This window comes from Danio rerio, chromosome 7 (genome assembly GCF_052040795.2).
Source record: "Danio rerio strain M-AB ecotype USA chromosome 7, GRCz13ab, whole genome shotgun sequence".
In the NCBI taxonomy this organism is placed as follows: domain Eukaryota; kingdom Metazoa; phylum Chordata; class Actinopteri; order Cypriniformes; family Danionidae; genus Danio; species Danio rerio.
Window position 1 is genome coordinate 17,860,686 of NC_141027.1, and position 26,956 is coordinate 17,887,641.

The 26,956-nt window shown below is 36.3% G+C and overlaps 2 protein-coding genes across 14 annotated transcripts in view; one reads left to right on the top strand and one right to left on the bottom strand.

Moving 5' to 3' along the window:
• The window catches only part of ecsit (ECSIT signaling integrator), a 47,037-nt gene that overhangs the window by 13,620 nt on the left and 6,461 nt on the right, over positions 1–26,956 (bottom strand). For 3 of the 7 annotated variants that reach the window (XM_087259812.1, XM_087259810.1, XM_087259811.1), the window contains exons 7-8: positions 26,671–26,791; positions 22,987–23,502 (exon numbers count right to left, since the gene is read on the bottom strand). In XM_087259812.1, coding sequence (XP_087115938.1) covers positions 23,249–23,502; positions 26,671–26,791 — 375 coding nt within the window. In that variant the 3' untranslated portion in view covers positions 22,987–23,248. 7 annotated transcript variants of the gene reach the window in all.
• Positions 97–20,304, top strand: si:dkey-28a3.2. 7 transcript variants are annotated; one of them, XR_015495425.1, is made up of 8 exons: positions 97–209; positions 4,328–4,476; positions 4,571–7,296; positions 7,422–7,504; positions 10,156–10,479; positions 16,449–16,489; positions 17,943–17,998; positions 18,074–20,304. XR_015495425.1 is itself a non-coding variant. In XM_087260690.1 (7 exons), the coding sequence occupies exons 3-7, from the start codon at positions 4,792–4,794 to the stop codon at positions 18,364–18,366; spliced, it is 3,219 nt and encodes a 1,072-aa protein (XP_087116816.1). In that variant the 5' UTR covers positions 97–209; positions 4,328–4,476; positions 4,571–4,791; the 3' UTR covers positions 18,367–20,304. The 7 variants fall into 7 exon arrangements, 4 of the variants coding, with proteins under 4 accessions (XP_087116816.1, XP_087116817.1, XP_087116818.1 ...); XR_015495426.1 differs by having other exon boundaries at positions 4,328–4,439; XR_015495427.1 differs by having other exon boundaries at positions 4,328–4,410.

Sequence of the window (26,956 nt, forward strand, 5' to 3'; positions counted from 1 at the left end):
AACGGATCCCTAACGTATTTTAAAAGCAAAATGTAATTGTTTTCAGGAAGCAAGGGACGCTGGTGCTTTAAGGCTCTCCGTACACGCACACGCTTTACATCCTGGTACTTTCTCCGTTGTCAAGGCACCGCAAGAAAGAAAAGCTGCACCAGGAAGAGACTGCGATGTCCTGAATCTCAGCTTAAAGAAAGTTTAGATGTTAATACCAGGTAAAACAAACGCATGTTTAACAAACTTGTCGTCAGGTCACCTAGTGCTTTTAACGTTACAATGAAAAAACGACTGTCCGCCACAGCCGATAGAAACGCAAACAGCAGCTCACGAGGGCAGAGCAGGAAGACAACATTATCTTTGTTATACATTGAAGACAGTGATAGCTCACTAAAATCACGACATTTGTTTTAATATGATGCTGTTTTTTATATTTTTTTCCACATTATATTAACTCGTTTATCAATAAACTTATAGGCTCTTATCAAAACGCCAGTGTTGGTCGAAATAGAAAACAGCTATATTGACTGTGAGATGAGATTTAAAATGATAATAACTTGTTTGCCATGTATTTGAGCTTTTTTTTAAAAATACAGTTAACACACAATTAACCTTACAACACATTTGATTATTATTAGAATATTTATGTTCTAATACTTGTGTAGAAACCCCTTTCTTTAGCTACAGATTAAATCCTATCTCAAACAAATGGTTGAATTAAAATGCAAATCAGGCAAATGTTTACTCACGCTCGTGTTGCTCCAAACCTGTATGTTTTTCTGTATTTTGTGAAATGCAGAAAAACATATTTTGCAGATTGCGCAGGCTGCTCTTTTTCAATAAGTGAATGTAAACAGGACAAGTGGCTGTAAAGCTTCAAATATTAACCAAAATAATGTGAAATTTAAGTAACTCTTATAGTAGGCTACTGTTTTGTTCTAATAAAGCGATCTACTGATTTTATTCTTCAACTGATTTGCATTATAATTATTGACTAAATGTAAGCTTTCTGAATATAAAGTGTCAGTAGTTTTGCCAGTAGCTTTATTATATGCAATGCAGTGCAATTGTTTACTTCCCTATTGCATAATACATTTGACCTATAAGAACAAAGCAGATACATCACTTGGGAGCTCATAGTGTGACTCTCTGGCAGTGATATTTACATTTATTATTATTTGCTCTTGCTTTTTATGCAAAGCAGCTTGCAAATTAGCAGTATCATATTTTAGTGACAGCATCCTACTGAAATATTCTGCACATACATTAATATTAAGTACGGTCTTGGACCATAATGTCCCCATTTGTTCTGTAGCATAGTTCTAAACCAGAATGTCCAAACTCAGTACTGGACGGCCAGTGTCATGCAAAGTTCAGTTCCAACTCCAATCAGACACACCTGAACAAGCTAATCAAGCTCTTATGATGCGGTCACACTGTTTCAGCATGCAAAATTCTATTGTATGGCGCTGCGAAAAGGGGCTGGATTAAACAAGATGATTGGACATTTAAAAAAGCGATAGCTTGGTCTATATTATAAATATCTGTTTTAAAGAGGTCACGTTTTGATCATCGATTGGTCTCACGCAGTCACGTAATGCGATTTTGCAGGATGAGTTCACCAAGCTTGAACTTTGCAACGAAGCAAACTGCAAACTTGTGTTTTCAGTCTGCCGCATTCACGTGCGTATTTCAAGAGTTCACACTTAGCTGATGATTTATAAAAGCTTGTTTGGCATGCTGTCCCGGGAGAGAGCCCCGAGCTCAAGGGCTCCTCGAGCCCAGGGCTTCCTCCCGTTGGCAGAGCGAGAGGGGAGCCTGAGCTCGGTGGATCTCAGAACTCCCCTGCTGCGGTAGCTAAGGGAACACAAGGGGTTAAACAAAAGCTTGATTGTTATGCATGTTGAATGTCTTTGGATGGTGGGAGGAAACCGGAGAACCCGGGGAAAACCCACGCGGACACGGGGAGAACATACAAACTCCTCACAGAAACACCCACCGGTCCTGTGGAACCAGGGCTGGCAGTGTTCTTGTTGTGGGGCTCACAGTGCTAACCACTGGGCCACCGTGCCGCCCAATCAGAGGTAAAGGAAGAGAATAGGGGAGGAGGGGGGTTTCTTCCAAACGAAGATAAAGTGAACCGAAAACTCTGGCTATTTATAGTAGCTTTGGGCTCATATGATTGGAAGATAGTGATTAGCAAATGCGAGACCGGCCGTGATAAATCATAAGCACGTGATCCTCTCGAAATTAGTTTATGAATAAACTTCACTTATTCAATTCAATTCAATTCAGCTTTATTTGTATTGTGCTTTTACAATGTAGATTGTGTCAAAGCAGCTTCACATAAATGGTCATAGTAACTGGAACAGTGTGGTTCAGGTTTTAGTGTTTAAGTTCAGTTCAGTTTTAAGCTCAGTTCAGTGTGATTTAATCATTACTGAGAGTTCAAACACTGAAGAGCAAATTCATCGATGCGTAGCTCTACCAATCCTGAACCATGTGAGGCAGTGGCGACAGCGGAGAGGGAAAAAAAAACTTCACCTGATGGGAGTGAAGAAAAAAAACCTTGAGAGAACCAGACTCAGTTGGGCACGACCATTTTAATTTCTCCGCTGGCCAAAAGTCTTGTGCAGAGCTTCATTCGCCGTGGTTGAGGCTGGAACTTATGGAAGTCAATAGGGAGAAAAGTCTAGTGTGACTGCAGCTTTATAGGCTTTCTAGAAACATTCTTGCAGGTGTGTTAAAGCAAGTTGGAGCTAAAATCTGCAGGACACCGTCTCTCCAGGACCGAGTTTGGACATCCCTATTCTAAACCAAGGGTGATCAACCCTGTTCCTGGAGATCTACCTTCATGCAGATATCACATCAGTTGCAACCCATATCAAATACACCTGCCTGTAATTATCAAGTGCGTTTCAGGTCCTAATTAGGGTTGGAGGTGAACTCTGTTAAAAGGTAGATCTCCAGCAACAGGGTTGAGCACCCCTGTTCTAAACTAATAGAACATCGGTGCTTGCCATGCAGTGCTTGATGTTCCTGTAAATTCAGTTCAGTATCTCAGACACAGCATGTGGGGCACAATTCCCCAAAACTTTCCTCAGACTTTCCTTTTCCCCATATAGATAATTGTTCAGTACCTGTCATCTTTATAGCTACATGCGTTGGATTTAGTTGCATTTTGCATAGACTGATTTTATGTGGCCGCCATTTTAAAAGCCCGGAAGTATCGCCTGGAGTCACACTGGAACGTTGTGTTCCTGGCTGTATATCTTATCAGCGAAGAGGAAGTGACACAAATTTAACATTTTACCGCTTTCCGAGTGACCCGAAGGTCGTTGTGAATGGATAGTGAAAATAAAAAGGGATATCGGACCTCATTTTCAGCTAAGAAGTTAGGGGAAATGACCCTTGTTAGCTAACGTTTTCATTCCCAAATGCATGTTTTAGATGCCATTTATCAAACTCAAATTAATGAACTGATTCTTTCACTTTATTAGACTTGTCATGATACTGAATTTTGGTACTGAAAAAATCCCTTTCAATTGCCAGCTAACATTTAAGCACTTTTAGCGCGTTCTTAAACAGCGCTGATTTGCCATATTATTCACCAGTTCTCAACAGAAATGACTGTGATTGGCCATGAAGGTCATCAGTTCACTGCACTTCACTTACAGGGTGCAACCACAGACGAGCGATCAACAGATGATTTGACTGATGTTTGCAGCTTTAAAACGCTCCAGTGTCTGTGTATCTGTGTTTGCACTCGGGGTGACAAGCGGTGAACTAATGACCTTCACGGCCAATCACAGTAATTTCTGTTGAGAACTGGTGAATACTATGGCAAATAAGCAGTGTTTATCAAAGTGTTTAAATGTTAGTGGGAAATGGACATTTTTTAAATTTAGTACCATGACAACGCTATTACAGATAACACGAGAGTTTGCTACAGAGGACTGCATCGTTTTGTCGCTCTCCAGGTTACAAAGGCTGAAGCAGGGAAGCGTCCCCACGGTGTTTACCTGGTGCCGTTAACAGCAGCCTAGGAGCACACTTAAGCGTATTACCCTTACAGAGATTATAGTTTTGTTTGATGATGCCTAATATACTTTTAATTGTTTAAATGAAACTGAACTAAATCATATTAAAGTGATGTTTACACCACATCTGCACTTTGAAATTGACGCAACAGGATGTTGTTGCAATGTTTAAAGTGCTGATCCTTTACTTCCGGGTTTCTTCCCAGAGTGGCTTCGTTTTTTAAAATGGGGGCCGCTTGAAAAAAGCGTATTGTATGCTGTGTAAATTGTTCTTATTGACTGTTTCTCATTTGTAGATCCTGTGTTGGATTAGTTGTGTTGGAGAAATGTATGGTGGCCCAGTTGATGTTGGATGTGCACCCTTTTCCTGCCCATGGAGGTCTAGAATGGCCCTGTTTTTTTAAATTAGTTACGTTTTTAAATTTTCATTTTATTGCTGCTAAAGGTTTAGTATTAGCTCACATTCTATAATTTACAAATATTTCCCTCGTCATTTTTAAAGTCTGATTATGAATTCTGTGTGCTTTTTTCCCCTGCAGGTCACTTACTCCTACTTTATTTCAGAAAAATATACAGTATGCCTCAAGCACTACATGCAAAATCCATCTACATGAAACACTATGAGAGTCTGCTTAACCTAAATTAAAGATGTGACCGATCAGAAATGCTGTTTGGAGCAGGTTCTGTTCTGCCGAAGAAGACATACTTTAGTGTTTGACAATAAACAGCAGTTTGATGATGTTGTAACCAAAGCGCAAGCATGTCCAGAAAGACTACGTCTAAACGACATTATAAACCATCAAGTGAGATTGATGATGCAGCTCTCGCTCGCAAAAGGGAGTATTGGAGGAGCAAGAAACGAGAGCAGAGGGCAAGAAAGTCATCTGCCAAAAAAAAGATTGGCGATGAAAACCTGAGGTTGTGCAGGTCTGTTGGTAGGCATGAACCCTTCGTGCAGATTCCCAGAGTTAGTTGTGGTCTTCCTCTACGTAATTGTGACGTTTCATGCAAACTGGAGGAGGCTGAAGTTTCTAAAAACTCCTTCAACTCAGGTCTATTAGTGTCTGAGAGAAATGTTGCTTCAGTGCCATGCCAAAATGATCGATGGTTTCAAAAGACTAAGCTCAACCATGTCTTGCCTCAAAACATCCAAAAAACAAGCACCAATTCCATGAAGGGCAGTAAAAATATAACAAGGTCATCAAACACAGATGCTAAAACAGTTGAGACGTCCAACCCTACAAGCCATCTGGCACCGACAACATGCTTAGAGTTGTATCCAATGAGGACTGGTGCTCAAAAAACAGGAGCGTCAACCCTAAATGGCAAGCAATTAGCAATGTGTCCGCAAAAACAAGCATCTGTGGTTTTACCAGTGCACAGCAACCAGAACTGTCTCAAAACCTTGAACATTTCAAAATGTAAAGCTTATGAAATCCTTAATAGTCATAAAACTAAGAGACGAACAGGTGCCTTTGCTTCAAAGCACAACGCTGGAGTGACTATGACTGAAGAAGAGACCGCTGCAAAGCGCAGAGAAATTTGGCGCATTAAAAAACGAGAACAAAGAGCAAAGCTGGCTGCGAGGCTGGCCAGGGAAGGAGAAGGGAGTCTCGGAAAAGCACTGCCTTCCTGTGTTGGTATCACACACGCTTTGTCTCCTGCTTACAGTAAAGCTTTGAGAGGAATCAACTTCAACTCCGTGAATCCCATATGCATCAATCAACAGCCATCAGGAGCAAAATTGTATAGTTTTCGGACAAGAAAACAACAAATTCAAGGCACAAAACTTAACCATGCATCTTTATCCTCTTGTATTTTGCAACCATCCTCACGTGTCATCCAACCTCTCAACAAATCCAAAGTGCCAACATTTGCGCATACTCAAACACGTCAAAAGCAAATGAGGAAATCCTTTCTTGGTGCTTCCAGATTTGAGTCTCCAGAGGATCAGCACGCCAGGCAGAAGGAGTATTGGCGAATTAAAAAGCGTGAACAGAGAGCAAGGCTAGCTATGGTGATGAAAGCACGATTAAAGGAACGAGATACAGTGAAGCATCAAATGAGATCCCATCACGCCAGCGTCAAACAGATGTGTGTTCAAACAAGCAAAGCAAGTGCACTTGGAAGTTCTTCACAGACCATTGGTGGCTTTATCAGAGATGACAGGACTATGATGGGCTCCATTTCAAAGGGTTCTCCTGAGGCTTCTCTGTCTGTAAGTTACAACTTTTCCTGTACAAAAAGGATTGTAAAGAGTAAAGTAGGCTCTCTCCTATATTCATATGCTCAACCAGCCACTAAGCTAGTTTCTCCTCAATGTAGTTTTTCTACTAACCCTCATCAAGGCTCTTTGGTAAAGTCCAGGTTAGCCAGAGATGCAGTTAAGAGCAGTACGTCAATCACAAATCAGCCAGAAACCCTAACAGAAGAAGAAAGAATCACCCGTTTGAGGGAGTACTGGAGGATCAAGAAACGAGAGCAAAGGGCTAAGCGGGCTGCTCGACTTAGGAATGGTCTGCTTAGATCCAAGGTTTTAGTGTTAAAGCAGAGAGAGCAAAACAAGAAGTCAAACCAAAGGCACATTATTACTTCATCTGTTTCCACTACAGTTTGTGAGTTCTCAACCACTACGCCAACTCCAATAAAAGAAGAACACGTCTATCCCTCTATAAATGCTGTCTTTTCCATCCCAGAAATGAATCCCTGCATCGGTGCTAAAGAAACACCCGCTGATCCTCCAACAGCTGTGGACCATCAAGACACCACTCTGCAGGCTGTGGCATCTATGAAGAAGCTTCTGGAGGAATTAGTTGGCACACCAAAAGATAATGCTATCGAAATGCATGTGAAGAGTGAAAATGAGCCTGTTCAGTTGACTGAAGATACAAAGCCAGACATTACCTTACAACAAGACGTATTAGAGTGTGACATCTCTGCAGAAACAAGCTTTAAAGTGGTCAAAATGAGCCCTCGAGCATCATCTCTTGAAGACACCAGTCATCATAAATCTCATAATGTCTGTGAAGAGGTTGCAGATGAAAGCAGTACATTTTCTCCAGAGGCTCAGTGTGGAAGCATGAAGAAGTTTAATGATGATAGGGCAGATCTCATGATGTCCTATCCTTTAGAAGCCTTGCAAGAGCAGGGGCTTGGTGAAAGTGATGAACTTCAAAGAAAAAGAGAGTATTGGCGGTTGATGAAGAGACAACAGCGGGCCAGAAAGGCCAACAAAGAAGCAGCTATTTGCAGGCTGGCTCTACAGGTGGGTTGCATTGATATTAGTTTTTAAATTCTGTAAAGGGTAAGTTCACCCGTAAATGCTAATTCTGCTATTAATTACTCAGCCTCATGTTGTTTAAATCCCCTGACACCTTCAATCATCTTCAGAACATGAATGAAGATATTTTACATGGAATCCAAGAGCTCTCTGGCCCTCCATAGACGATCAGTCCTGAGAGTTCAAAGTTTAGGTAATAAACCAAAAACCTTGTCAAAACATTCAATGTGACTTCAGTGGATCAGATTTGTTTGCCTGTGTCTTCTGTGTCAGGTCTGCAGGCAATACGATGCTGGTGTTTCATGCTGCTTACTCTAATGGTAAATACAGTGTATTGCCTATGGTAGTGGTTCTCAAACTGTGGTACTTGTGCCACTAGTGGTATGCGGGCTTCCTTCTAGTGGTACGCGGAGGAATCAAATATGTCATATATACATGCAAGATATATTTCAAAATTTATCACAAATGATTTATATATGAATATGATGACATATAGCCTATATTTATGAGGCCCAAGCAACATTTCCAGGTTGATGAATAGGCTACTATATGTTAATACTTTACATTTAAGTCAGGAGTTTTTGATTTTTTAAGAACAGTAGCCAACCATTTTTATTTAACTTTTAAAAGCACATATAATTAAAACGTTGACATTTTATTTTGCCTGTTTTTTCCTTGTAAGCAAAATACAGTGTTAATGTTTAAACTATTTATAATGTTTAAAGTGGCTGACAATAATAAATGTTCTTAATAATAGGAATTTATCTGCCTGGTTTTTGAACTGTGCAGAGCTGTGGGTGCTTAAGTAGGCCTACTAGCTACTGTATTGTAATACTGGTCATTATGGTGGTACTTGGAGAGACAATTTTTTTCTGAGGTGGTAGTTGATGAAAAAAGTTTGAGAACCACTGGCCTATGCTAAATGTTCATCAGAGGAGACTTTGGTGATCAAATGGAGCCTTTTCATGTTTCTCAGTTGCGGAAGTCGTCATAGTTAGGTAAACTTAGAGCGCAGTGAATGGGAGAGTACAACAAATTCAATTGAATTCAATTCATCTTTACTTCTATAGCGCTTTTACAATGTAGATTGTGTCAAAGTAGCTTAAAATAGAAGATTGTATTAGATTGAAACAGTGTCAGTTCAGTTTTCAGAGTTGAAGTTCAGTTTAGTTCAGGTCAGTGTGGTTTAATTTTCACTGCTGAAAGTCCAAGCACTGAAGAGCAAATCCATCGATGCACAGCTCCACAAGTCCCACACCAAGCAAGCCAGTGGCGACAGCGGCAAGGAACAAACTTTACCAATTAGCGAAAGTAAAGAAGAAAAAAAAACTCAAGAGAAACCAGGCTCAGTTGGGCACGACCATTTCTCCTCTGGCCAAACTTCATGTGCAGAGCTGCAGTCTAGGTGCCAGAGGCTGGAGGGCACTGGAGGTCCATCGTGGAGAAACTGCAGGTTGGAGAGGTCACCTGCTGGTGTAAAGGCTGGTCCTTCAGGATCAATGCAAAGACTCGTCTGTCATTGGGGTCTTACAGGAACCAGTCCTCCATAAACACCACAGCAGCTGCTCAAGATATGGCCTGGTCCAGGATTATAGATATCTACATGTTATGCATGTGTATATATATTCATTTTTTTCGGCTTAGTCCCTTTTTTAATCTGGGGTTGCCACAGTAAAATGAACCGCCAACTTATTCAGCATATGTTTTACGCAGCGGATGCCCTTCCAAATGCAACATATTTTTGGGAAACCACCATACACACTCATTCACTACAGACATTTTTTTAGCCTACCCAATTCACCTGTGCCACATGTCTTTGGACTGTCTAGGAAACTGGAGCACCCAGAGGAAACCCAAGCGAACGCGGGTAGAACATGCAAACTCCACACAGAAACGCAAACTGATCCAGATGAGGCTCGAACCAGCGACCTTCTTTCAACTTTCAAGGATTGAAAAGGGTCCGTTTTTTTGCGCACATAATTGTTCTTTGGAACTTCATTTGATTACGGTTTATCCACTGAGGTAACATGGAATGTTTTGAGAATGTTTTTGGTTCCTTTTTGGACATTAAATGTCTTGGGACCATTGCTGTCTATAGGATTATATCGAAAATATCTTAATTTGACTTTTGAAGCTGAACGAATCTCTCAGGGGATGGAAATACATGAAAGGGAGTAATTAATAACATAGTTATGTGTAAACTAACCCTTTAATGTCCACATCCTTTTAGTTATTTGAAGTAATTTACATATAGGGAAGAAAGAAATTAAATTACATTAGTTAATGTAATGAAGTACAGTGCTCAGCATATATAAGTACACCCCTCACAAATCTTTTAAATTCATATTTTAATAGGAAGCTATAAAATATTATATTTGTGCATATACATTAGATTAGTCAGTACTGAAGCCAAATCGGGAGCTTTTATAACAAAATAACTTACAATAATGGTCCAAAAACTGGTAACCACAATTTACATGTTATAGAAAAATATTAAATACAAAATTTAAAAAGGAGGAAAAATCAAGAGAAGCAAAAACATTGAAAAAATTAGTTGAAATTTTGTAGGTTGTGATTAAAAATATTTAGCTTGAATTGAATTGTATTATCTTTAAATTTCTAAATATGTTTGGTGACTGAAATATTATTTTAATAAACATATCTGGCTAATAAATCTGTTTTGTATAAATGCACCAAAATACATTGCTTATGTTCACTGAGAAATAAAAAACAAATATTTATTTTCAAAATGGGGTGGACGTAATTATGCTGAGCACTATATATAATTAATGTGTAATATTTTTTCAGCAACTGTTAGCTCTGTAATGTTTGCTCCTGTTTCAGACTCCCACCAAGAAACAACCCAGCACAACTGTCATGCGAGATATTTCCCAGGACACTTCAACATGCAGACTGTTTCCATGTCAGAAAAGAGCAAGACGTTGCACTAAACCTGTAGCAGGTCTGCAGACACAGTCTTCAAATAAATCAAGAACCAACAGAAGCCAAATAACGGCAACCCCAAATCCACAAGAAGATTCAGAAGAGGTCATACGCAGAAGACGCATGCAATGGAGGATCAAGAAACAGGAGCAGAGAGCTAGAAAAGCAGAATCTGAGAGAAAGCTACACCAGATGATGGCTACTCCACATAGCCAGGCTACACAGGTAAATTTATATTATGTTTAATATAATTTATGTACCGTGCTATTCAAATGTTTGGGCTCATTGAAGTTATTTAAAAAGACATTGAGATTTGTCTTCAACAAGGATGCAATGACATTGCACAAGATTTCAGATTTATGCAGTTATTTTAGACTTCATATTCATAAAGGGATCCTGAATAAACTGTATCACTGTTTCCATAAAAATATTAAGCAGCAATCAACATCGAAAGTAATAAGACATGAAGAGTTCAGATGCAAAAGCCGCTAAACGTGACTTCCGCAAAAAATAAGCTAATGACATTAAGGGAATGCTTTAGGCATGTCAACATCAACAAATAAATTTGCTTCAAATCAACTAAATCCCAGCGTCAGCGCCTTCAGAAAAAAACTGTTGGCAAAAGCATCTAAGCGCCACTTGCCTTTGACAGCAAAAGCCACTATATCCTGAGAACCAATCAGAAGGCGCGAATCGAATCAAATTTTTTTCAATGTAAGGCGCAATGATATGCCGGCTTTATGAGGAGACTGTTTTATTCCGCTTCCAATTTAAATTTTAAAAGATGGAGATTGATGAACTGGATGAGCCTGTCTGACTTAAAAAGAAAACACACTGTACAGTCCGAAGTGTAACATGCATTCATAACGTTTTTTTTGCACAGCAACGCTACTTTGAATGAGTCCAATTTACTATACATTTAACGGCAACTGAGTTTCACGAAAGGCGAAGTTAAGATGCTGTTTTTTTATCCCACATGGATGCTATGAGGATAAACAAGAGACCAAGACACCTTATGTACGGTGGGAATGAATGCATGACAGCTTTTAAAATTGCATGTTCTTTTTGCCCAGTAGGCCTACCTTGTGTTTTATTAGCTAATGTAAGCTGTTGTTTAAAAAGATAGCTATATTGTATAAAATGTAACATTATTTATATTACTTCATATTACCTTTACGTCTGATAAGCGTTTTATATCAATAGACAATGCACAGATATTGATATTTCACAATTTTTTTACACAATGTTTTTACACTACATTATTTGAATCTAAGAGGCTTAGTTTACAATGTTTACATTGCTCTACTTACATTAAATCTAAATCCCAAATATTAGAAATGACAACAGATTGTTCAGATTTAATTAATGTCAGTTTTAATGTTATTGATTAAAGCACTTAATTGACAGATTTCATTCATTTTCCTTCTGCTTTTTCCCTGGTTTATCACAGCGGGATGAACCACCACTTCTTGACAGATTTATGTATTTTAGGTGGTATGTGTAATGTGCTTTATAATTGGTAAAATAATTTCTAATTGCATGTTTGGTGATTTTTCAACTAATTACACTGTCTTGACTCAGTAGGTGGATTTAGAGGTTTTTGCAAAAGAAGCACAAATGGATTTAGCTGGTTTTGACGAAAGGGAAATCTACCTTGTTAAAAACCAAAGAATTGTCTAAAGTGACATTTTTGAAAAAAAGTTATTTTATTTACCAGCTAATAACCTTATCATTACTGTACATATAAAATGAAACTTCTAAACCTAAATATATGAGCCTGATAGAAAATGCTCAGTTACAAGAAAGAGGTCTGATGGATTTAGAGGTTTTGCATCTGAACTCTTCATATATAGAATGTTTTTAAAATAATCATATGATTGCAGTATTATTTCACAGTAGGCTATTACTAGTATTTTTGTTTAAATAAATTGGTAACGTTTACAATAAGATTGTATTGGTGAATGTTAGTTAATGTATTTATTTTATTTTCGACTTAGTCTCTTTATTAATCTGGGGTTGCCAGTATTTACTGACATAAACAATATAATTATTACAGTATTTATAATCTTGTTAATGTTAGTTTGTGGAAATACAGTTGTTCATTGTTAGTTCATGTTAAAAAGCATGAATTTATATTTAAATAATGCTTGAACTATGATTCATGAATAACTATGAATAATGCTTGAACTATGATTGAACTATGAACTATGATTAATAAATGATGTACAAGTATTGTTCGTTATTAATTCATGTTAATAATTACATTAACTAATAACTCCTTATTGTAAAGGGACCATTAAATTCAGCATTTGTTTAGCATGAAAGACACAACGAACTATTAAAAAAGTACACAGAGAAGAGAACAACTGGAACGCTGGACACATCCCCCTCATTTACAGATTGCGCTGAGAGCAAAACCAGACCAAAGTGCAGCACTGCTGTGATTGTGATGCCCACACAGCAGAACCCACAGATCATGCATTTGTTTATTCGTGTGACAAATCTGTCGAACCAATCTGTGGTTTAGACTGCACTGGGCAAACTGATGTGCTTTTCGCTATCAGGATAAACAACCACCCATCATTTACTCATCCTTATGTCCTTTCAAACTTTAAACTATAAACAGTTGAAGTCAGAATTATTAGCCTCCTGTATACTTTTCCCCAATTTCTGTTTAACTGATTTTTTTCTAAACATAATAGTTTTAATTCTCATTTCTAATAATTGATTTATTTTGACTTGCCATGATGACAGTACATCATATTTTACTAGATATTTTTCAAGATACTAGTATTCAGCTTAAAGTGCATTTAAAAGGCATAACTAGGTTAATTAGGTTAACTAGGCAAGGTCATTGTTCTGGTTTGTTCTGTAGACTTTTGAAAAAATATTGCTTAAGAGGGCCTATAATATTGATCTTAAAATGTTTTTTTTTTTTTAATTACAAAATAAATTTTATTCTTGCCAAAATAAAAACAACAAGACTTTCTCTAGAATAAGAAATATTATCAGGTATACTGTGAAAAAAAATTTGCTCTGTTAAACACCATTTGAGAAATATTTGAAAAAGAGACAAAAATTTACAGGAGGGCTATTAATTTCGACTTCAACTGTCTATATATATATATATGTGTGTGTGTGTATATACAGTTGAAGTCAGAATTATTAGCCCCCCTGACTTATTAACACCCCTGTTTATTTTTTTTCCCCAATTTCTGTTTTATGAAGGGAAGATTGTTTCAGCACATTTCTAAGCATAATAGTTTTAGAAACCTATTTCTAATAACTGATTTATTTGATCTTTGTCATGATGACTGTAAATAATATTTTACTTGATATTTTTCAAGACACTTCTGTACAGCTTAAAATGACATTTAAAGGCTTAACTAGGTTAATAAGGTGAATTGGACATGTTAGGGTATTTAGGCAAGTTATTGTATAATGATGGTTTGTTCTGTAGACTATCGAAAAAAAAAAATTAGCTTAAAGGGGCTAATAATTTTGTCCCAAAATTGTTTTTTAAAAAATTAAAAACTGCTATTATACTAGCTGAAATAAAACAAATAAGACTTTCTCCAGAAGTTAAAATATTATCAGACATACTGTAAAAATGTCCTTGCTCTGTTAAACATCATTTGGGAAATATTAAAAAAAGAAAAAAAATCAAAAGGGGGCTAATAATTCTGACTTCAACTGTGTGTATATATATATATACACACACATACATACATACTCACGATTATGGCTCCATGATATTAGAAAATCAAACATTGCCATGTTTTTTTTTTCTGCGATTATATATATTGTGTTATGAATACAATTTCACTAGATGAGTTGAATAAGTATTTGGTAATAATTTACAATTTTCAATAAATTGGGATGATTATGATTCTGTAGAGGAGTGCATTTGTACAAAATATAATAAACAATCATATAATAAACAATCTTCAAGAATATAAAAATACAATATTTAAAAAGATTAACTAACAGTCTCAACATTGCATAGCCTGTGATGTAACTTCTATGAATGATCACATTGTTGAAGTCAGAATTATTAGCCCTCTTTGAATTTGTTTTGTTTCTTTTTTTTTTATATTTCCCAAATGATGTTTAACAGAGCAAGGAAATTTTTACAGTATGTCTGATAATATTTTTTCTTCTTGAGAAAGTCTTATTTGTTTTATTTCGGCTAGAATAAAAGCAGTTTTAAATTTTTTAAGCACCATTTTAAGGTAAAAATTAATAGCACCTTTAAGCAATTTTTTTTCAATAGTCTACAGAACAAACCATCATTATACAATAACTTGCCTAATTACCATAACCTGCCTAGTTAACCTAATTAACCTAGTTAAGCCTTTAAATGTCACTTAAATATTGAATAAATTGAATAAATAAAGCTGAATAAATATCTAAAAAAATATCTAGTCAAATATTATTTACTGTCATCATGGCAAAGATAAAATAAATCAGCTATTAGTGTTGAGTTATTAAAACTATTATGTTTAGAAAATGGTGAAAAAATCTCTACGTTAAACAGAAATTGGGGAAAAAAAATAAACTAGGGGGCTAATACTTTGAGGGGCTAATAATTCTGACTTTAACTGTATTTATGTATTTGCCCAAACCATGTAAATCAAACACCGCATTGACTTTCATTGTACGAACTCCAAAAATACCTCTCATGTGTTCCACTGAAAAAAGAAAGTCATACAGGTTGGAATTGCATGAGGGTGATTATGTACTGAAAACCAAACATCGCAGTATACCAAAACCCTGTAATAATAACACTGCATGCTTTATGTCCCCTGGGGCCCCCAGCTATATCTCGCAGCAGAATTTCACAGGCACGTAAGGGGGTAGACTCTTTTGAATTGGAGCAGTGTTTAGAGGGCCCCACGTGGGGCCCCAGTCATACCTCAGCACCGGAATATTGCCGGAGCATTTTGGAGGCCTCTTTTAACTTGGGGCAGTGTGCAGAGGCCCTGTGTGGGGCCCTGGTGCCTGTAGGCATGTCTGTGCACAGGAATAAAGGTCAGAATAATGTGGTGGTGATAGTGATGGTGGTATGTGTGTTTGTGTGCATGTGTGAGAAATTACCATGTAATATGTCTACATTATGCATGCTATTACTTTAGATTTGAAACCAAGTAACTGACTTGAATATTTGCATTTTTTGGAAGGAAATTGGGACTCACTGTTACGTCCCCCCAGTTTCTTAAATTCCCTGGCTGGGATTAATGGTTAAATTGCATGATTTCTCTAGAAAACTTTTCTGTAAAAAAACTAATGTCTAAAAACTATTCATCATTATTCACATTATTTATTCATGTGATCATTTACTCCCCGTACACTTGTTTCAAACCTGTGTAAATTTCCTTCTTTTGTTTAACACAAAAGCAGGTATTTTGAAGATTTTTTGAAGCCTATAGCCAGTGACTTCCATATTATTTTTTTGATCCTGCTATGGATATCAATGGTTTATAGTTTTCAACATTCTTCAAACTATCTGCTTTTGTGTTCAACAGAAAAAGAAACCTATAAAGGACCACTTGAGGGAAAATCAAAATTTTTTTTCACTTTCCTATTTTTAGTCCAATGTACACTGGCCCTTTACTAGGTACATACATACAGGTGAAGCAAACATCAGGTTTAAATGCATGTAAGGTCAAAAAACAGTATTATTAATGTAATTTCTGTTATTTCAGAATACATTTTTAATGATTCAATGATTCGTTTTGAATTGGGTATGTAAAGGTATGTAAGATATGTAAAACCTTCCCTTTCTTAAGCTAACTCTGCTGAAGAGTGCTATTTTAAATAATTGATCCTGTCCATGTTGAAATGAAACGTGAGTGAGTGTTCCTACATCTTCATAGGCAGAGAAGTATTGTGCAAATATATTATATTGATCATGTCTATGTAGATAGGTAACAGGCAAAAGATTTCACAACATGACATGTTAGGGTTATATTTTAGGAGACAATATATTTATCATGCAGTTTTTTTTATTTCACAACTTTGCAGACTTTGGACATTGAAGGACAGCTGTTACAAATTGCATATAAGATATTAGTCAAAAACCCAAATGACCATGTTTCTTTGATATTTGTTATTGCCATTCTGTGACTATCTGATGTTTAGATAATATGTTTTGTACATTATCCTTACTTTTTTCTTTTTTGATAACCTTCTAGGGTCAGAACACCAGCAGCTTCTGCTCAGCAGTAGTTCAGAGGTGAGTACTTACTTAAATTGACTAAAATTTTTAGTTAAGTAATTAAATGTATTAATTTTTACTTTCAAGCCACCATATATGATGTTTATTATATTATATTATATTATATTATATTATTTTATATTTATATTATATTATGTTGTGTTATATTATATTATATTATATCATATTATATTATATTATATCATATTATATTATATTATGTTATATTTATATTATATTATGTTGTGTTATGTTATATTATATTATATTATATTATATTGTATTATATTATATTACATTATATATTATATTATATTATATTATATTATATTATATTATATTATATTATATTATATTATGTTTTGTTTCAATGTACCCTACCATATCAAGGTCAGTAAGTTTTTAAGGGTTCATTAAAATTAAAATAAAATTTTTTAGATGTTAGTATCAGTATGTTGTTCTTCAAAGATATCTATAAGCTAGTTTGGTACATAACAGTGAGAAAATTTAAGTTTTATAGATATAAAACTGATATAAATATGTAAAGTTTGTTGCTTGTCTCTTTAAATCAGGGGTATCCCAACTCAGTCCAGGAGAGCCGGTGTCCTGCATAGTTTAGCTCCAACTTCTTTTAACACGCCTCCCTGGAAGTTTCTAGTATACCTAGAAAGAGCTTGATTAGCTGGTTCAGGTGTGTTTAATTGGGATTGGAGCTAAAAGATGCAGGACACTGGCCCTCCAGGACCGAGTTTGGACACCCCTGGCCTAAATGGATCCACAGTTTCATTCACATCACCTGATACTTCAGTTTCTCATCAAATCTTGACTCAAATGCTCTTTAGTATCTGACATGCCTTATCACCCGTCAAGACGCTTCTCATTTGACTTTCATTTGATGTGCTTGAGCTCAAACGCCTTCCCTGGCAGAGCTGTGATAAAACAAAATGCTATTGGCTGCTTTTCAGAAGGGGAGGAGCTACTCTGTCTCTTTCTTTTTGTTTTGCAGTTGAGATTACATCAAACATCGGATAAAAAATGTGCACGTTTCAAAGCACTTCATTAGACCTTTTAATAATATATTAAAAGGTCTCTTATCTTTTAAAAACTGATTCATTATTTAAAATTACACTGTTATAAATGAATTATAAATTATATTTATAAAGACAAGACTATATAGAGCTGGTCTCGCTTTTTTTTAATTACAAGCTTTTCACATATATTAAAAAAGTTATTAATATGTTAAAGTTCTCAAATATAGACCCTTTAATTATCTTATTTTTAAAGATTTTCACGCATAATAAAAAAAGTGATTAATATGTTAAGGTTCTCAAAAATAAACACTTTAAAACTTTTAAAAAAATAAACAAACTTTGTATTTTTATGATTTTTTCTAACTCAAAACATTTGAACACTAGTTTATAGTTGTTGTTTCTTTTTAATCAAAATTATTGTTAATTTCTCTTCCAAACAGCAAAAACTCAGAAAATCCTAACTGCTCAGATGTGTCCTGCCAGACTGCACTCAAAGGTAGTGTTTATTACAAATTTTCCATTACATATCAAGATTGTTGGGTGATTAATTTTACAACTATTTTTCCATTAGAAGAGGAGTCAAGCTTTGCACTAAACGCTGCAACGGAGCGACATTTATCACAGGCCCAATGGAGAAACGTTTACCTGATGGACTTGGACCCTGTCATCCCGCTGTTGGTGTGTATGGTTTGTGGAGAACAGCAGTACTCGGTGAGTGTTGAAGGGGTAAAGGCTCACATTGAGGAGGTTCATCCTCACACACTGTCACTCGGAGACCTTGAACATCGAGGGATTCTTAATGCCTGGGATAAACAGGTGGCCTTACGAGAGCATTTCATCACTCACCAGCTTCAACAGCAATGAAGAACTTCTACAGGTAATGGGGGAATCTGCATTTAATTTGGAAATAATACATTTTCTGAATACTTTTCTGAAAGTTAAGATCAAGGCCAAGGACTTTGAGTGAACTGACATATTACAAACTGTGGAGGGAAAGACAATGTTGATGTTTTCATTTCACTCATTTATTTTATTCTGATTTAAAAAATGAGAAATCAGCCAGGAAATAGCTAATAAGCATGTCTCAAGGATCGAGACTAGGACCCATTTTTGTAGCCGATCGAAATCGACTTAAGGGGTTAGTTTTCCCAAAAATATTGATTATGTTATTAATTCTGGTGACCTGACAAGGAAGTAAAGACATTGGTGAACCAGTGATTTTTACAGAATTTTGGTCATACCACCCAACTCTACAATGACAGACTGTCAACTATACAGTGCATCCGGAAAGTATTCATAGTGCTTTGCTTTTCCACATTTTTTTATGTTACAGCCCTGTCCAAAATGCATTACATTTATTTATTTACTCAAAATTCTACACACTATACCCTATAATGACAATGTGAAAAAGATTTTTTGAAATTGTTGCAAATTTATTAAAAATAAAAACCTGAAAAATCACATGTATTCACAGCCATTGCTCAATACATTGTTGATGCAACTTTGGTATCAATTATAGCCTTAAGTGTTTTTGAATATGATGCCACAAGCTTTGCACACAATTTTTGCCAATTCCTCTTTGCAGTACCTCTCAAGCTCTGTCAGGTTGGATGGGAATTGACGCTATACAGCTATTTTCAGTTCTCTCCAGAGATGTTTAATAGGATTTAGGCCTGTGCTCTGGCTGAGCCACTCATGTACATTCACCGAGTTGTTGTGAAGCCACTCTATTGATATTTTAACATGTGTGCTTTGGGTCATTGTCCTGTTGGAAGTTGAACCATCGCCCCAGTTTGAGGTCAAGAGCACTCTGAAGCAAGTTTTCATTCAGGATGTCTCTGCATTGCTGCATTCATCTTTCCCCCTATACTGACTAGTCTTCCAGGTCTTGCTGCTGAAAAACATCCCCACAGCATGATGCTGCCACCCCCATGCTTCACTGTAGGGATGATGTTAGCCTGGTGATGAGCGGTGCCTGTTTTTTTCTAAACGTAACGTTTCTTATTCACTCCAAAGAGTTCAATTACATTTCATGCGGGGAGAGTCTTCCGTCTGGCCACTCTACCATACAGGCCTGATTGGTGGAATGTGCACAGATGGTTGTCCTTCTTTAAGGTTCTCCTCTCTCCACAGAAGAACGCTGGAGTTTAGACAGAGTGACCATCGGGTTATTGATCACCTCCCTGACTAAGGCCCTTCTCCACCGATCACTCAGCTTAGATGGCCGGCCAGCTCTAGGAAGAGTCCTGGTGGTTTTAAACATCTTCCACTTATGGATGGTGGAGGCCACTGTGCTTATTGGAACTTTCAGAGCAGCATAAATTTTTCTACCTTCTCCAGCATTGTGCCTCGAGACAATCCTGTCTCAGAGGTCTACAGACATTTCCCTTGTCTTCATGCTTGGTTTTTGCTTTAACATCCACAGTCAACCCTAGGACCTTATATAGACAGGTGTATGCCTTTTCAAATCATGTCAAATCAACTGAATTGACCACAGGTGAAATTCACAGCAAAGGCTGTGAATACTTCTGTACATGTGATTTTTCAGGTTTTTTATTTTTAATAAATTTGCAACAATTTCAAAAAATCTTTTTTCACATTGTCATTATGGGGTATTGTGTGAAATTGAGGAAATAAATGAATTTAATTCATTTTAAAATATTTTAGCAGATGATTTTTTTCCCACCACAACGATGCCTCTTGTATATCACATTATTATCCTATGAGAGAAGCCTGTGTCATTTCCAGCCAAAAAAACAAAGCAAAAAAAAAAAACAGAATAAAAGTAACTTGAAGTCAGAATTTGCCTGGGGTATTAATCATTTCAGGTTTGACCATACATCACATATCTGCACAACTCTATATACATTGCGTTGATTTTAATACCTTTAATGTACTTGAAGTGTGCGCTGACATACATTCCTATAGAATTGACAAGTATCAGATTGTGATTGGGTATTAGTAAATACTTGGATAGGATTGGGGCACAAAACCCTGATTGAGACATCACTAATAGCTGATTTTGTTATGGGTATTGCTGTTTAGTAAGTACTATGGTAAATCTAGCAGTAGTACACTAGACTTCTATTATATTCATCATTATTGTCCACTGAAACCTTATTTATTTCTTCTTGCCGTATTGATTAACATCATGCAATGTGTGTGAAGATTTTATTTTATTTTTTACGTTTTTTTGAGTACCATCAGTTTTACCATAGAAATTTAAGAAATTAATATGTTCGGAAATGTTGATTGCACTTTTTTTTCTCCTCGAGGCACTGCTGAGCCTCATTTAAATGTATTTTTAGATCCTGGAAACATTCAAAACCATGCCGGGCCTGTAAATGACATAACAGAAATTTAAGATCAGTCTATAAAAACATTCCCACAAACAAAATGAATGCTATTCTGTAATAATAAGAATTGCACATTTTATATTCATATGATAATGATCTTTTTCTTTTTGTAATAAATTGTTGCACTGCATAATGTATATATTATTTTGTACTTCATTTATTGACTTTTCAGGAGCCTCAGATATAATTTATGTTAGACCACTGTAGTTAATTACTAGCTGAGAGTGAGAGTGTGGTAAATATTTGTGCAGCGTGTGCAAATGTTTGGTTAAACCACATTTTTAAAATAGCACAAGGATGAGAATCATCAAAGATCATATACAGCTTAGCAAACATAATATTAGTCTTTAGGAAATAAGGGAAGTAAACATTAAATTAATTTTGCTTTGGTCTATCTAGTAAATCTTTTGCACCTTTTGTTTGGTTGTTTGTCATTTCAAACATGTTAAAGGGTCACAAAACACATTTTTTGAGATGTTGACAGTCATAGATCTGTCCCCCATGCTGCTAAAAAGACTATTAGGACAGATATTTTGAGCAATTTCGTTCTTCCAGTTTGAAAATAAATTTTGAAGCTACGTCACAGCGATGAGATCCTTGTGTAAATTCCAGTGTGAAGATTGGTTGCCTGTACCGGCAGTTACAAAGTGACGTCTTTGAGCTTTTATCGTTAGTTCAAGGGATAGACTTTGTTCGAACCATACAGGGCGCTCTATTGTTAATGAGGTGCAACTTCAATAATATGCATGATAGGCTTCAAAGACCCGTTACAGTGATCAGACGGCAGAGAGATGCCCCGTTGTGCTGCCAACCGTAATTTAAACAAGTGGAAGAAGAAGAATTGTTTGGAGACATGGGTCGTCAGTGTTGTGTTTATAAATGTGCCGCAACAAAGGTTTTGTTTTCAATTCCCCGCTATGAGAGCGCAGTTGGACTCATGTGTGGATTACAGTGGTCTGCTAACATGCATTTGTTTTACCCGAGAGCTTTTTGCATCTGGAAATGGTGAAATCCAGATTTGCCACTCCTCTCCTTTTAATAAAGACGCGGCTCCAGTTGGTGTTGGTTGTCTTGTCTCTACAGATTTAGTAATTGTGTGATCAGTGTTCTTTGTTTGTGTTTATTCAGAGGCAAAGTTAGATTGTATCATCAGCAGTACTCTTTAAATTTTTAAAGACATACCTTAATCTAAATGATTTAGTTACTACATTTACAGTATATTATTATCACTACAATATTATGGACTGAAAGATCCTCTGTAAACGCTGCTCTCCGAATGTAAACATAAACGCCTTAAACTAAAACCGTCATGTAGGATTTTCGCTGCATTTTGTGACTAGATAGTCTAACGTTATACACACACGGCTTTCTGACGATACCTACCGAGTGCATCTAAGTTACAGAGATATGCAGAGTTTTTTTTCCACCATACGCCGTGCGGTTTTCAAACATTCCATTAAACTACACTTTCCAGCAGTTCCTCGCATCCAGTATCTCATTTGTCACAGGGAGCATGCATAAAATGTTCCTGAATGAAAGTGAAAGTGCCAAATTGCACAAATTAAGAATTTGGCAATTAATTCAATTACTAATGTCCATTTAAAAACACTTTCTTTTTCCCCTGCATCTGCATGGTTTTCACAGGGAACAGAAACTCCCCTTTTCATGCAAATCCTTCCCTCTTTCGCCACTTCCACCTAAACAGAGCTGGACTCACCCACTTTCCTGACTTTTTCAAACTAGAGGTGTGAAAACACCCTGCGAAGACGGGGGGGTTTCATGGCCCTTTAATTAGCCTTGCATGCCTTTTAGCAATATATAATAAAATTAGGTTGTTCCTAAAACTAATACCTTAAAATGTCAACTAAAATTCTTATAATAAATAAATAATATATATATATGTGTGTGTGTGTGTACTGTATATGTGCGTGTATATATATATATATATATATATATATATATATATATATATATATATGTGTGTGTGTGTGTGTGTGTGTGTGTGTATATGTATATATATATATATATATATATATATATATATATATATATATATATATATATATATATATATATATATATATATATAAAATATTTATTTTAAATGTAAATAAAATGGCAATCAAAGTACTGATGAAATGTTTTATTGCACTACCAGATCAGTTTGTAATATACAGACACTTTGCATAATTTATACAGATCTCAAAAATAACGTGTAACTGACCAAACATCAGTCGGTATCTGGTTACTAACTGAAATGAGACAATACATAAAGTAAATTAAAAATATTTTGTTTAGATTAATGTACAGCTCCCAAAGTCTTCTAGATATTAAGTGAGATCTTCATAAACAGGCCATTCATTGACATGCCACAGTAGAACGCCAAACTTTCACTGTTTGACTCCTTGTGAGTGTCGAGGTTCCTCGTCATCCTCTATAATTTGATCCGTTTCAGACTCCTGCTCGGGTCTTTGATGATCATCTGTTGAGGTTTGCAGTTCTCTAGGTCCAGACTCCAGTCGAAACACTGTAGGAATCTGGCCCAATATGGGACAGGTCTCCTGAAGACCAGAAATCCACTGAGACAGAGTGGCTTGGTCACCCTGGCCGGCCATACACATAGCATAAACTGCCCCCTCTTCCACTGCAGAAACAAATCAGCAGAAATCATTGCTTAAAATTAGGTGATATGCAAACAATTCCATTAATAATCATATTAAGAGATTTATTAAGACTCCTCAGGTTTCACGGATGATTTATTATTCCATGCTGTGAATGCCATGTTTTTGTGTGTATTACTTTATATGCAAATGAGCTGCTTCTCCCCGCCCCCTTTCCAGAAGAGGGCCTTCACAGCTTGTGCCTCAGTTACTCTGACAACAACAAACAAAACATCTGTGCGGGTTTTAAAGTCCACATAAACCAAAAGCTGCAACCATTTTCTTTTGGTTTGTATCGTGCCAGTTCCTAAAGAAACTGAATATTAAATTAGAAAACAGCAGGCGTGGCTTGTTTTTTCTACTGCAAGCTGATTGGATATAGTAAAATAGGCTTTTTATTCAGAAAGATCTGGAAAAAGGTTTCGGGAGAGTTATTACAACCTAACAGACACCTCTCCTCACTATTTCTGTTTGTTGTCATGGTGCTGTTAACAGTTGAAGGGGCGTGGGTTAACGCCCCAACCACGCCCCTCCAACCAATACCCCAAACAGACATAATCTGAGAATTTATTTGAAAACAAAAAGGACGTGCATTTACAGATTTTAATTTTAGATTAATGACATGCACAGATGAATTGTTCACCACCAAATTAGCAATCTGAGCTAACTAAATCAATATGGTTAGTTTGATTTCATAAGTACTTTAAAGCCTTGCTGATTTAACTCTGTTACTAAGCACATAGATACAAAGTATGCACACAGAATTTGGCCTTCAGATGACTTGTTGCATAGAGTATTTTATTATTTTTTTTACATACACAAAAGGTTATGTAGTTTTAACACAATGTTGGTTGTGTCTGTGAATGTAAACAGTTGGGGAAGAAGCTGCATATGTGTCAGTCAGTATAATAGGTCTGTAAAACAGTGCTTCTTGGAATTAATAAATCGGGTCAGAATTGTTCCATATTATTAGATAATTACATTTTTTATAGATTTTGTAGATACACATATTAAACAGGTTCATAAATCAATAGAATACCATTTTAATATAAAGCATGTACAAATATATTAGCGTAATAGGAAAGAGGCCATTTACATGGCAACAAATCAAAGATGGGAAATATCTTCTGACCTTATTCTGCGCGTATGAGCAGGTGCAGCCAATTGAATCAAGAATAAGGTCAATATGTTTTGTGTATTTGTTTACATGACAACATTTTTTTAGGGACTGAAAGCACAGAAAAACAGGTTTCAACACAGAAGCGTTTAAAAAAGCTATCTTTGTTGTGATTCTGTAAACACCAGAAAACAAAAGTCTTAGTATATATAGAATGATATATATAGTATATAGCAATGGTCCTCAACCACCGGTACTGGTCCATGGATCAATTGGTACCGGGTCGCACAAGAAAGCATTCAGTATTTTCAATTTATTTATTATCTTAGTCTGATCGATCTTTTATTTTGAAAAATGACCGTATTCTTTCGCTTACTTCTCGGCCCAAATTTAACCCACAAGCAGCAAAATGAGTAAGAAACAGACGTTTTTGGAAAGTTTTTTTGCTAAAGGAAAAAGGCCCAGTGAAGGACCTGCAAACTGCCAAGAAATAGATCCACAACCCATTTACCAACAAATCAGGTGAATCCACTATGTCTGTGCAAGATCAACTACTGCAGATCGCAATTGACGGTGGCCTGTTAGCAGCCGTTCGCATATCGCATCTTATCTAGAGTTCACACAAGTTCGTTGTTTCCAATGGAGGTGTGCAGTTTGCACGCACAAGCAGCATGACGCACTTGCGCCTTCCAGACACACAATCGAATGAATTCTTCGAGCACACCTCGAGTCACGTGACAAGAATTGACCGATTGGCTTCAGCTTGTATGGAATATACACATTTCGGTAGACTAATTATCTCAGTCAAAAACAGAACACTCAAACACTGCAGTGCTTTGTAATCGTTTTCCATAAATAAAACTTGTATCAGAGTGGCAGCAATGTTTTTTCAGCTTGTCAATCCTCTGAGAAAATGGTTGATGGTCGCCTAGCAACCTACAACCTATGAAACACCGCTACACCCACCACCCACCCTTCCGGTCCGTGGTAAATTTGTCAAGCGTTGACCGGTCTGCAGTGGTAAAAAGGTTGAGGGCCCCTGGTGCAGTTGAAATGCTAATTATTAGCCTCCCTGAATTATTAGACCCCTTAAATTGGTTGCCCCCTGTTTATTTTTTTCCCCAATTTCTGTTTAACGGAGAGATTTCTTCAACACATTTCTAAACATAATAGCTTTTATAACTCATTTCTGATAACTGATCTATTTTATCTTTGCCATGATGAAAGTAAATAATATTTGACTAGATATTTTTAGGACACTTCTATACAGTTTAAAGCAGAGGTCATCAATCTCGATCCAGGAGGGCCGGTGTCCCTGCAGGGTTTAGCTCCAACTGGCCTCAACACACCGGCCTTCCAGGAACAAGTTTGGTGACCCCTGGCTTGAAGTGACATTTAAAGGCTTAACTAGGTTAATTAGGTTAACTAGGCAGGTTAGGGTAATTAGGCAAGTTATTGCATAACGATGGTTTGTTCTGTATACTATCGAAAAAATATATAGCTTAAAGGGGCTAATAATTGTGCCCTTAAAATGGTTTTAAAAAAATTTAAAACTGCTTTTATCCTAGCCGAAATAAAACAAATAAGAAAAAATATTATCAGACATACTATGAAAATTTCCTTGCTTTGTTAAACATCATTTGGAAAATATATAAAAAAAAAAAAAAATTACATGATAGATAAAGAGTACATGGTAGTATTGTTGCTTCTCTAGTGTATCCTACCACTTCATCTGCTATCCTATCACTTCAGTGCGGATTTACTACACATTACAACCAAAAGTGGAGACCCATCTTACACACACAGCAAATAACACACAAGTGCCTGTGCATTGTAAGTTCCCTACAGGTACGGTTTACCAACAAGGTGATAGCACAAACTACAGGCCTGGCGTACATAATACAGCATTTTTGCTGCTATGTAAAGATTGTGACATGAAGTGGAACTTTTTCAAAACGCAAGGGTAAAACGTTTGCATTTTTGGCTACATCATTGTCGTGTAAAGTTTAAGTTAATAAAGCAGTATGAGTCTCACCTTCATCTACATTGAAACTGTGATCGTCACCCATGTCTACATTCAGATCAAGCTCTACTCGCTGAGGGAAGAACAGACTCTGCTCTGGGCAGATCATCTCAGGGTCAATTTCTTCTTCAACCTGATGAAAAATCAGATGCTAAAACATAATCTGGAATGGAGATTTTTAAAGAATCAATTGATATTATTATTAAACATTGCAGTATTTATTAATTACTAGTCATTCCAAATTATTATTAAGGATTTAAATACAATCATGTTGCGTTGAAAATAGTTTTTACTGCAT

What these genes read in the sequence shown, in the direction of transcription:
- si:dkey-28a3.2 (XM_087260690.1), top strand. Translation starts at nt 4,792, where the DNA reads ATGTCCAGAAAGACTACGTCTAAACGACATTATAAACCATCAAGTGAG. An exon ending in TGCTCAGCAGTAGTTCAGAG is followed by an intron (nt 16,490 to 17,942) that starts GTGAGTACTTAC and finishes TCTTCCAAACAG; the next exon opens with CAAAAACTCAGAAAATCCTA. An exon ending in CTGCCAGACTGCACTCAAAG is followed by an intron (nt 17,999 to 18,073) that starts GTAGTGTTTATT and finishes TTTTTCCATTAG; the next exon opens with AAGAGGAGTCAAGCTTTGCA.